The 12,257-nt window shown below is 40.3% G+C and overlaps 1 protein-coding gene across 2 annotated transcripts in view; it reads right to left on the bottom strand.

Annotated features, from left to right (window-relative positions):
* Window positions 1-216: 216 nt before the first annotated feature.
* LOC143829214 (neurabin-1-like) overlaps window positions 217-12,257 on the bottom strand; it is a 60,826-nt gene continuing 48,785 nt past the window's right edge. For both annotated transcript variants that reach the window (XM_077319712.1, XM_077319713.1), the window contains 2 exons: window positions 7,100-7,288; window positions 217-1,475 (listed from right to left, as the gene is read on the bottom strand). In XM_077319712.1, coding sequence (XP_077175827.1) covers window positions 1,308-1,475; window positions 7,100-7,288 — 357 coding nt within the window. In that variant the 3' untranslated portion in view covers window positions 217-1,307. The remainder of the gene's footprint in view (window positions 1,476-7,099; window positions 7,289-12,257) is intronic.

Genomic DNA, 12,257 nt, shown 5'->3' with positions numbered 1-12,257 from the left:
CAGAAACACAGCATAGTCTGGCTGCCTCCCCAATGTGGATTTCTTCAGCATCAGTGAGCCACATTGGATTTTTCATCAGAAAACAGCATCATATACATGGATGTCCTGTGTATGTTTACTCAGAATAATGTCCCACTTCATTCAATCAGATTTACTTTGAGGTAGGTCTAGGAGTACAGCTGTAGTTATAAAACAGTCTCTGTAACATACCCAAAGTTTTGTGCTTTGAATGAAATTTATTCAATTTTTCATAAGTATCACTGAAGCATTCTTTGTTTTTGTACAATAGATTGCGGTGTAAACCAAAAGCAGGCGTGTTTCATGCTATTCTGGAAAACAAATGCAATGCATTAAGAGGAACAGAGTTTTGTAGCCTACAATGTAGTCATATATAATGCAGAGGCCTTGTGTTCTGCTGATGCCTTTTCCTCCCTGCTAGTCCAATTTTTTATGCCTGGAAGATCAGAATCGTAAAATTACAAAAATATATAATTTTGGTCCTGACGTATCTTGAGTAGGAAAGTGAAATATGTGTAATACAAACTGATTTTGTTCATCATGCATACTATAAAACTGTATAACATACAAAAATGTGTATAAAATTGATCTATAAGCTTTGAAATCCTGCTGCAGCATACTAGACCACTTAGAAATTTTGTGATATTCCAGAAAAATAAGTAAGTTGTAAATTATATTACTACAATAGGTTCTGAATTTAAAATGGACTCTGGAAAATACAGAATTTAACAAACTTTGAACTATGATTAAATTATTAATTTTTCTATTATTTATTTTAAAAACTTAATTTTTTCCCTATACAAAACTAATGGCAGACTATCTCCAATAAAACACGACCTGATTGTTGTGTCTATACCAGATATTACCCATTATATTGATACTTGCATCCCATTCTATTTTTCATAAACGGTATATCTCGCTTTCAATACACACTTCAGGAAGTTAGGACAGCCAAACACGTATTTACACCTTACTTAAGACAAAAGTTAATTTAATACTCATTAGTATAAGTGATCTAAATATAAAAAATTGAAAATATTTCATTTAGTGAATCATATAAATGGGGGACAACTATAGAAACTGGAGGTAAAAAGCCTATAAAGTATAGCTATCATTTTCCTTCCGCCCCGATCCATAATTATACAGTAATATACAATTATTACACTTCTTCCAGCTGAAGTACAGTCTGTGATAAAATTAACATAATGAGGCATTACCCTGGCATAGGTCCCGGTTAGCCCTTGAGACTACACCAGGGTACTTCGTTGCGCCTGGCAGCTCAAATCAGTTTAGCAGCTTGACTCTGCAGTAGCAACCACTCGGCCCCCTCGCCGAAGTTCCCGCTCTTTCCTCTGAAACTTTTCCTTTTGTTTCTCCAGTTTTTCTTGCGTCTTTTTGATATCTTTAATTTTCTTCTTTATTGTCGATCGGTCATTTTGACTGGACACTCCCAGGGCCTGTCAAAGGAAGAGGGGCATGTGATTAAATTTCAGAGCTGTAGTTGCAGTGCTGGTCTAGGCACAAAAACAGTATTGTCCCATCAGTGCCCTTACCAGCACCTTCTCAGGACAAAACTAAACTTTCAAGTAGGTGATTTCTTTGCATTCAGAAAGGTTCTGTTTTTAATGGAATCTGGTCTTGGTTGGAAAGTAAAACGGCAACTTCTGTATAGTTCTGCGATCTTTTCTCAGGACATTTCTCCCCCTCCTATGAAATGCAGCCACTATGGCTGTGATTTTGATCAGACAACAGGGGGGCAGGGGGAAGAGTGGGGATTTTAACCTTTTTGGATGGGGCTGTTCTTTCACAAAAAAACTATCCCCATCCCAAGTGTATTTGACCCTGCAAGGAAGGCGAAGGAGACAGCGGTCCCACAAAACACACATCAGTTCACTTGTGGTGAATATGCTTTCACACGCACCTTAGGTATTTATGTATCCATCTTCCAAAGACGGGACCGTGAAGCCTTTTTAACTCTCTAAAAATTTAAAAAACAGTTGATCCCAAGTTTTAAATAAACTGGTTTTATTTGTGTGTAGGTTGTCCTAGTAAGCTATTTTATTCACTTATTACTTCTCACTTGGAGTACTGTGTTCTCTTTTTGCTGGTGTATATATATATATATATTTTCAGCTTCACCCTCCCCTTATCCTTAATTCTATTGCTGGTTTGATTCCCCCTCCCCGCCCCAGTAACTCACTTTGCCCACATTTCTATTTTACTATGCTCTCTTCTTTAGCTTCCATTTATGTATCAGATTCAGTTAAGTCTGCTTTTTATTTTTAGAATATCTTGGTTCTTTATCCCCTTGTGGACCTTTTCTTCATTGGTTCTCCAGTTGCCTTTGCTCTGCAGGTACTTTTGTCTTGGCAAAAACCTTAGGTCAGTTACTTTATTTTACATCTTTGTCCTTTTTATCTTGCTGCCCCCTTTAGAACTTGCTAGTACCTTTACAACTGCTCACCCTGCTCCTTGGAAGTATTTAAACAGCATCTGAAACTGTATCACTTCTCCACACCTCTAACCTCCTAATTTCTGCCTCTCCTTCCCCTCTCTGGATATTGTTCTTTTTGGATTCTAAGACTCGGCAGACTGCATTCTATTTAGCACAACAGTAAAGCACCTGGTTTTTAATATACCGTATTTGCTGGCGTATAAGACAACCCCCCAACATTTCCACTCAAAATATAGAGTTTGTTACATCACATTACAGTACTATGGGCCACTATGGGCAGCTATGTCTATCCCAAATGAAGTGTTTTTCAGGGGGGAAAAGTAGTCTTATACGCCAGCAAATACTGTACTTTATAATGCTGGAGTTATGGCAAATTTTAACTTCACTGTATTGAAACAGGCCAGAGAGTTTGCTTTTAGGTTTTTGTATACATTTGCAAACATGCATCTATTCACTGCTGTAGCTATCTAACCTTCAGCCTTGAAGGATAATTTAACAATACATGTCTTTCTGTCCAGGATAAATCCAAGAACAGATGGAACAGAGTTTGCAACCATTATTCTTTAGGATCTCAGAGGTACCTAGCGCCATGCCTTCAGAAAGCATGAATCAAAAGGTTTAGTAAAGTCAAGTGTGGACCTACATAACATCATCTGTATAAACTGGCCACATCTGCTAATCTCTGAATCTCTCAGATCTGGAATTCAGTGAAATCTGCTTTCCCTTTTGGGGCACGGAACTTGGGCATGGAATGAGCTATGCTTATATAGGATTGACTTTTGGGGGGAATGCCAGTGTTCTGGGCATCTACGTAATGCTTTGTAAAATGAGATCTAGAGTGCTCAGATTATTTTTAAATAAAATTTTATGCAATACCAGCTGTTTATTGGCTGGGAACTAAAAGAGTTCACCTTGAGCCTGGGACAAACAAAGCTCATATCTCTGATAGATCCAGGGCTGTGCCTTGCACTGGATCAAGCACTGTGAATTAGTGGCCAATACATTGTTTTAATTCAAAGAGGTTTTAATCCCCACTTAGCTCTTTAAGGTCCTGCTACCCTCACAAGGGGGTCCCAGCAACCACCACAGACTGCCCTTGACACCCAACTCGTCCAGATTGGGGGCTATCATCAGTTGGTGGGGGCAGATAAACTTCAAAAGCTCCATTGGTAACCAACTGATGATTGGGTTAAATTCAAATGTTTTCTTTTGAAAACTTCTGCTGCCTTGTATGGAGCACCTATTCCTCCAGGAAAGCTTGCCACTGTAGTCTAATCAGTTGTCTCTGTTGATTGCTACTGAAACTTAAAACAAATATTTTTGGCTGGGTCTGACTTTACAGAATCTCTTAACATCCTAAATCCACCTGCCCTGAAATCGTAGCTCATTTAGGCATCTGTTCAATAAGATAATTTTAGGTAATTATCCTCCATATGGCCCATTATGCATGGCCGCCGAAACGACGATTTTGGGTCACATGGAAAACGCAGAGGGGGAAGACGCGACGCACACCGGTTATGCACGGGGCGGGGTGCGACGGCGGCAAAACCCAGAGTAACCGATTATGCACGCTGCGATCCCAGCGCCACTTCTGGTTGCGCCCCGGTCACCCGGAAGCTGTGCTTTCTTCCGCATTTCGCGAACGCAGCTTTTTCGGCGGCATGCACCGAAGCTGCGGCCGGTTGCAGCCGGCACCGTGCGTTATCCGTGATTTTAGTCGCCGCCATTCCACCCCGAATGTGCGTTATTCCCCCCGTGCATAATGGGTCTATAAGAACTGGAGATATGTTTTATTGTCCTTAGTTATTGAACCAGTTACTTTCAAGTCCAAAAGAAAACAATAAGCACTCTGGTCACAGGTGCGCTCTTGGTGCATGCAAAGCAGAACTGTGGCTACAAATGCAGGACTTGGACAGATGTGGCCAGGTAAGGTAATTTAGTTCAGTGGGTCCCTCGAGTGGATTCCCATTTCTCCATCTAACAAACTCCCCACTTTTGTTTTGATCAAAAAACAAAACAATGAACTGTCTCACTTTATACTATAGATTTTAGCAGGAAACTGTTGGTCTGAAGCAACAGAATAAATTTAGAGCCTAGTGGCACCTTTAAAAGCAACTAAGTTTTATTCAAGATATGAGCTTTTGTGTGCATGTAATTTGGATTTGTACAAGGAATACCCCATCCTGTACTCCTTGGAAGAAGTTATAATTTTTGAACTGTTTTAACTTGTAAAGGAAAAGCTAGAAGAAGAAGAAGAGTTGGTTCTTATATGCTGCTTTTCTCTACCCAAAGGAGGCTCAAAGTGGCTTACAATCTCCTTCCCTTCCTCTCCCCACAAGAGACACACTATGAGGAAGGTGAGGCTGAGAGAGCCCTGGTATCACTGTTTGGTCAGAACAGCTTTATCAGTGCTGTGGCAAGTCCAAGGTCACCCAGCTGGCTGCATGTGGGGGAGTGCAGAATTGAACCTGGCATGCCGGATTAGAAGTCTACACTCCTAACCGCTACACCAAACTGGCTAGAAATATATTGATAGCAAAGTGCAGTAATGTTTTTAATCAGCAGATGGCAACATCCAACAAGATTAGAAAAACCTTTTGGTGAGTTCTCTTCCACATTTTCAAAGTAATAAAACAAGTTTTAGATGTTATTTTTATGGGTTTAATGTAATTTATCACTAAGAAATAGCCAACAGCCAGATTCTAAAGTGCATAAACAAGGCCATGTTCCACTTCCCCCTGACGCTTTACCCAAAATGCCCAAGGAAACAATACATTTCCTATGTTTGTTTTTAAACAGCTTTTGTTTTAGGTGGGACAGAAATCAAAAATATTCACCACCACCACCACAACAGTAATTAACAACAGTATTATGAACAAAAAGCTGATTGGTCTTCCATAATGAAAGTCTGTAGCTCAAAGTAGAGTTGTGGAGCTCAGGGCAAAGCTCCCCCTACCCCAAAAATATGAGCCTCTTGTGGCGCAGAGTGGTAAGGCAGCAGGCATGCAGTCTGAAACCTCTGCCCATGAGGCTGGGAGTTCGATCCCAGCAGCCGGCTCAATGCTGACTCAGCCTTCCATCCTTCCGAGGTCGGTAAAATGAGTACCCAGCTTGCTGGGGGGTAAACGGTAATGACTGGGGAAGGCACTGGCAAACCACCCCATATTGAGTCTGCCATGAAAACGCTAGAGGGCGTCACCCCAAGGGTCAGACATGACTCGGTGCTTGCACAGGGGATACCTTTAACCCCAAAATAATACTGGGGGAGAAATGACACAGATTTTTTTCCCCCTTTTGGATGACTACGCAATTTTTCCCATAAAAAACTGGACATTTTGAGGAGCATTTTAAAATGAGAAATATTTTTGGAATGAGTGGAACAATTTTGATAATAAGGCTCACCCGAAATCTGTAGTATAATCAACAGTATTAGATAACTTCTACATACTTTAAACATTTTAAAATATTTTTCAGATGGTTTGAACAAGAAATAAGTGCTAAAATAGCACAATGCGCAGGAGTCTGCAACTCGGCCTTTTTCTTTTGCTAGAACTGGATGTATTTCATAGTTCTGCTTGTGGGCAACCAAGACATGTTTATTTTAAAACAAACAAATAAAAGGATACTTTTAGGCCGAAGCTATAAATGATGCATTTTATGCTGCTAAAGAGTTTATTATTTGATTGATTTATTGACCACCACTCCCAGGCCAAGCTGGCTCATGGGGGTTTACAATAAAACTCCAATAAAAATATCAATAAAATCCAGCTACAAACCCTCTGGCAGCAAAACCCCATTACATTCCCTTCCAACCCACCAGTCCAGCGCAGACCAGAATAGTCTGCCTCCTGTACGCATTGCCGGGTCAGCCCCAGGGGGGAGGGGTTTAGGCTTGATAAGAAAGTATCTATTTCCCCAACATTTCCAGTTCCCCCCACACAAGAAAAAAATGGTTTTCTTCAGCAAAGTTTTCATAAGTGTTACATCAATAGTTTAAATCCAAATTTGTTTATAAGGCTCCTTGAAGTAGTGGTTAAAGAGTAGTCTGGTAGTTAAGAGTGGTGGACTCTAATCTGTAGAACTGGGTTTGATTCCCCACTTCTCCATATGCAACCAGGTGGGTGACCCTGAGCTAGTCACAGTCCTCTTAGAATAATTCTCACAGAGCAGTTCCGTCATAGCTCTCTCAGCCCCACCTACCTCACAGAGTGTAGGGAAGTTGATCGTAAGCCATTTTGAGATTCCTTTGGGTAGTGAAAAACAGGGAATAAAAGCCAGGTAGTGAAAAACAGGGAATAAAAACCAGTTCTTTAGGGAACTCTTGATAATTTTAACAACTCAGCAATGAAAACACAAACTGTGTCTTCTCCTTGCTTACAACTTTAATGAAAATAAGTTTTATAAAGTTAAGGATACTCTATCTTAGTGGGTCTCTTCCAATTGCTGAGTCTATGATGAATTGAAAGAACCATTATAAAAAAGTATGAATGATATAGAACGGTTTTGGTATGTTATTAAGATCCAAATTTTTGTTGTTGCTGTCTATATCCTAGACAACAAATCCAGGTTCATCATTCTTTATGCTATTAAAAATGTGTGCAGATTCATATTAGGACACAAGCTTACCTTTAATTTATCACTGTCAAGCAGCATTAACTGTTGCCCATCTATACTCTTGGCTGTAAACTCCGTTATGTACTGCTCCATGTTCATTCCCATGAGCCAATGGCATACTTGTTGTGTCGTCCATTCAGAAATGGGCCGATTGTGCCACTGATTTTGTTTTCCCGTACTCGATGGTTCATCATCTGAAGTCTGACCAAGTAAAACCAAGCACCGTAAAATAGCATGCGTTCAACTGACTAAACAGAAAATGTAATTTACTGGTTCAGTCTAAGAATAATTTACTCTGTGCTTCTAATATAGCCATTTAAAAATAACCATTAAATAAACTTGATTCAAACCCATGATTACATCAAAAAATAAAAATAGCTAGGTATTCAAGTTTGTGATCTCCCCCGCAAGTGGTTTAATGTCCAGTAAAATCTACTTTCCTGTAACTTTGAGAAACATACTGAAATAAACATGTGAAATGAAATGATAAAACATGCATGTCCATGAAAAATCTTGCTTTCAAAGTTTTAGTCCAGTGGCAACTTTAAGACCAAGTTTAATTTGAGGTATAAGCTTTCATGAGCAGAAGTATGCATGCATGTGAAAGCTTATACCCCAAATTAAACTTGGTTGGTCTTAAAGGTGTTACTAGACTCAAACGTTGTCCTATTGCTTCACACAAACACAGCCCCCCCCCCCCCCGCATCTGTCTTGCTTTCAGCTGCTATTCTTCTAGGTTCAGAACTCAATGTTTCTCTCACATAGAAAATATACAGAAATGCCCACATATGAATGCTGATACGAGCCAATGCAAAGAAAAAGGAAAAAAAGAACTGAAATTTCAGGATAAGAACCATGTGAGGGAGATTATATATCTATCAACTTAGACTAGGGCTATACTGACAGGATGGCGAGAAACAATTTTTTACAATTTGGCATTTAAGGTTATGATTTAGATGCATATGTAAACGCAAATCTAAATATAAGAATAGTGAATTTCAGACAGAACAGCAAGGGCTTTTTCGCATTATGAAGGAAACATTTCTCTTTTCTCCTCTTTTGGAAATATGATTTCCAAACCTAGAAACAACAACAGATTTCTGTAAAGCAGGGGGTGCACAACTCAAAAGCAGTCACAAGGCCCATCATGGATCACGAATGGAACTCAGTGGGCAGCCTTGTGACATCATTTGGCTCCATTATCCCCTAAGTAACTTTTTTTTTAAAGGGGAGATGTCAGAATACCAGCTTTTGGGTGTTTTCTAGTCTTGCAAATGCAGGTTCCTGGAATGCATGAAGAAATTTCCCCTAGTGTGTGTATGTGTCAGAACGCTGAATCTCAGTTCAGACAACAGTTCCTCACGGGAAATGTCTGTATTGTACCCCAGAAGCCTGCCCTGGGCATCAGGGATCCACCTCTCTGCTGTCTGTACGCTGGGATGCAGCCAGAAGTTTCCACCTACAAACCAAACTCTCACTGAACTCCAGACTAGGGATGTGGTGAGAAGTTTAGGAAGGCAACATGTTGTGTACCCCAGATCTAAAGTTAGCAACTTAGTACATAATCTTTGGCCAATGGAGGTTTTATCTCTTGGACAAGCCTACACAGCTGATCTTTCATAATTTACTTATTAATACCACAAAACAAAAACATTGAAATCTGTAATGATCATGCACCCATATTCATTTAAATTCTATTTCTACTCAGACTTGCCACGTGGACTCATAATAACTTTTCTTCATATTTAATTCATTCTACCTGTAACAAGTTCTGCCAGCCTTTTTCCAGTTGTAACTGGGTTGAAAAAACTGTTTATCAAATCATCCTTTTCCCTCCTAGACTTACAGCTCATTTCCTTAAATCAGCCTTTTTCAACCTTATGACCATGGAGGAGCCCCTGAAATAATGTTTCATGCTTCAAGGAGCTCCAGAAGTGATGTCAGCTGGCCGCGCCTCCCTGGCATGCCCCCCAGAAGTGATATGTAGCTGGAAGTGACATCACCCCTCATGTTAACAGGCAGGCTCAAGAAGGACTGAGAGGGTGAGAGATCAGAGGCAGTTTAAGTCAGGAGTAGGCATACAGGCTCCACTTCCTCCCAGGCACAGAAACCATGAGAGAACTCACACTCAGGAGAGTGGGAGGGAGAGCAATGGAAGGGACTGGTTTCCCAACTTGTGGCAGAGACCATTAACTCAGGAGGCAAAAGGCTGTGGATCCCCTCCAGAGTTCCCACAGACCCCCCCCCTCCAGAGCTCCTGCAGACTTTCAGTGGTCCATGGACCCCTGTTTGGGAATCACTGCCTTAGATTATAACTGTGACATGTAACATTATTACAGATGTTTTTCTGGTTTGTGAATTCCTTGATGACTACCACATTTTCTTACTGTGCTATCTGCAGGAAGCATAAAAGGCTTCCGAATTAAGATTGTGCTAAATCTGCATATGCAGGAGAACTATGCAAAGTCAATGTTCCATGGTAGCTGCTTGCATGGCTGAAGATGCAATGTGCATTTCAGTTTAAGCTATAAAACTGAAAAATTAGTTGTGTTTTTTATGTCTTGTTAATTTCAAGCCCAACCCCACCACACACAGATTCTACCTTGCTCTTTGGTGGTTCTATTTGTGCTGTAGTTTTGTGGGTCATTTGAAAATACACCAAAAAAGTAACAATTTAAGAATAACTAGATCATTTAAAACAAAATAGATTTCAATGATGCACTGGTAAGCAATGTCTTTGACTTCAGAACATCTTTCTTCACACTCAGTTCTAAAATGTCAGGTCTTCCGCCTCTAATGGAAATCAGTATTTTGTAAAAATAAAACCGCTTTATCAAACTATTTTCAGTAAATAAAGTATGTACATTTACTTAAAACAATATTAGTTTTTTAAAACTGGTCCCAATGCATTCTTCCTTGAAAACTGGTAAGCCATAACAATTTCTATCATAAGATAACATAGTGAAACATATTCCTGTAAAATCTCCAGACAGAAGAAAGATGAAGAATTGTACTTGTCTAAATACTGAAGAGCATGACACAATTTTAAAAGAAAGAAAGAGAGGTCAGCCAATACGGTTAAGAAACCATATCTGTTCCACGAACAGCTGAATTTTTAAACAGCAATTGCAACCCAGTGACCAGGTATCTCATGAAGGACTGTGAAGTTCAACAATGAGAATCACCTTAATTCACATATGACTGAATCTAGCACAGTATTTTATAAAAATGCTGTGTATCTGTAACTGAGTGGTCATCTATACATTCACATGGATAGTATTGGTAAGTGGAGAGAGCAACGATTCAAAAGTTGCCACAGCTAGTTTCTTGACATGAAGACCTCTTCCTCATGAACACAGCCTCACACTATATATGCTCAGAAGTAACATGAATAGTTTCTTGTCTTGTCTGAAAAATGCTATCCAGGACCAAAAAAAAAAAGAAAAAAGAAAATACCATGCTCAGGTCAAAGGACTATATCTGTGGTTGGTGAGGGGGAGAAGTTCAGTAGAATCAAATTCTGATTCAAGTAAAAGCCTAAGATGACCTTTGTAAAAAGGCTATTGTCAGGCATCACCTTCACGTTCTCTTGATGAAAAATGATGTCTCAGTGTACAAAGGTCTGCAGCTCATCCTGAAGAACGTTCAGAGAAAACAAAAGTCACTTTCAGAGTGGTGAGGCTGATGTCAGCTGTAGCCAGAGACCCAATTCAATGCCTCAGGACCGATCCTATTCAGGAGACGGAGTCCGGACTGGAAGACCCTGGAATAACTGCTTTATTAAAAGTTATTGAGAATAACTGTTTCAACTGAATTCATTGGAAAAGTGGTTGTTCTTTGAAAAGAGGCGCGGAGATGAGATCTCTGAAAGAAAAATGCTCTAGCCTGAGGCTGAAGAAGTAGCAAGTACTCTAGAACAGATGCAAGAAAGAGCAAGGTAGATGGATTCTACTCACATTGGGAAGCAAAGAAGGTAAACTGCTTCCACTCACATCTGCAGGATCTCCTCATAGATGGCTTCCATACACTGAAAAGGATTCTCCCTCAGATCTTCTGTAATCATTAAGTTTGCTTCACCCTCCAGGGTGCTAGTGCACAGAGTCCAGGTACAAGATCCTGCTGGGATGTTGTCACAAGAAGTTTCAAGTCCTGGCAAGAAGGCTACAATGACTCTTGGGACATCTGTAGGGAACTACAGATGGTGAGGCCAAAATGGGGTCAAGAGTTATAATCCATGCAATCTCTCTTCATTTGCCCCAGGATTTTGATAACAAAGGTGATAGGATGCACAGAAGAGCAACCCTAATGTGTAGGAAGACATTTCTTAGAGATCAATGATCGATGACCCTCCCCTGTTCTGGGATACAATGAGGCTAAATGGTCTATGTGTGGAAACATCCACTGACAGAAGATTGGACTAAAGTACCAGTTGTTGCATTCTTGGTCTTCAGCCACAGTGCGCTAGTGACTAAGGGCATCAGCACAGGCACTGTCCTGGGCAACAATATGAATGGCAATGAAGATGATACCGGATTTCATACATCTCTTTCACACAGACAGCAGGACAGGCTCCTCAGAGCATGGGACTATGCCACAGTTTACATAGTGCTCATGCTGCTGATGGCCACCTGTGTTGATGAGTAAAGTTCAAAGACTTCCAGAAGCTCCAGAAAACTGATGTGGAATTTCCTCTTTTGCTCTGCCCGTGGGTGACTGAAAGAAGGAATGTTGCAGTGGGAGCCCCAAATAGTCTGAGAGCAGGGTGTGATAAGGTTCTGGTCGTAAGAATGGGGTACCTGTCCACAATGCATCATTAGGTTCAGCCATGTGACTAAGTCAGAGAGGCAGGTAGGCAAAGATTTGTATCTTGAGAGTTTTGAGCAAAACTTGGGAGAAATCATACACAAAGCTAGCTCTAGACATTTCTGAATCATTGCTCTGCACCACCAATGTGATGCAGAGACCATGCAGACACATGTTTGTTTTAACAGGAATTGAGTAAGTATTACCCACTACGATAAAAAGACAAGCACCTGTCATTTACAAATGAATGAGAGCTCTGTATTCTATTAGAAACTTCATTCACACAAGCTGCAATATTTGAAAATGTAATCAAGCTCAAAGTGAACTGCGTTAGCAGGCAAGAATTCTACTATGGAACCGCCAATGC

This window comes from Paroedura picta, chromosome 2 (assembly GCF_049243985.1).
Source record: "Paroedura picta isolate Pp20150507F chromosome 2, Ppicta_v3.0, whole genome shotgun sequence".
In the NCBI taxonomy this organism is placed as follows: Eukaryota; Metazoa; Chordata; class Lepidosauria; order Squamata; family Gekkonidae; genus Paroedura; species Paroedura picta.
The sequence above is the reverse complement of the archived record's forward strand: the minus strand, read 5'-3'. Positions and strand labels throughout refer to the sequence as shown.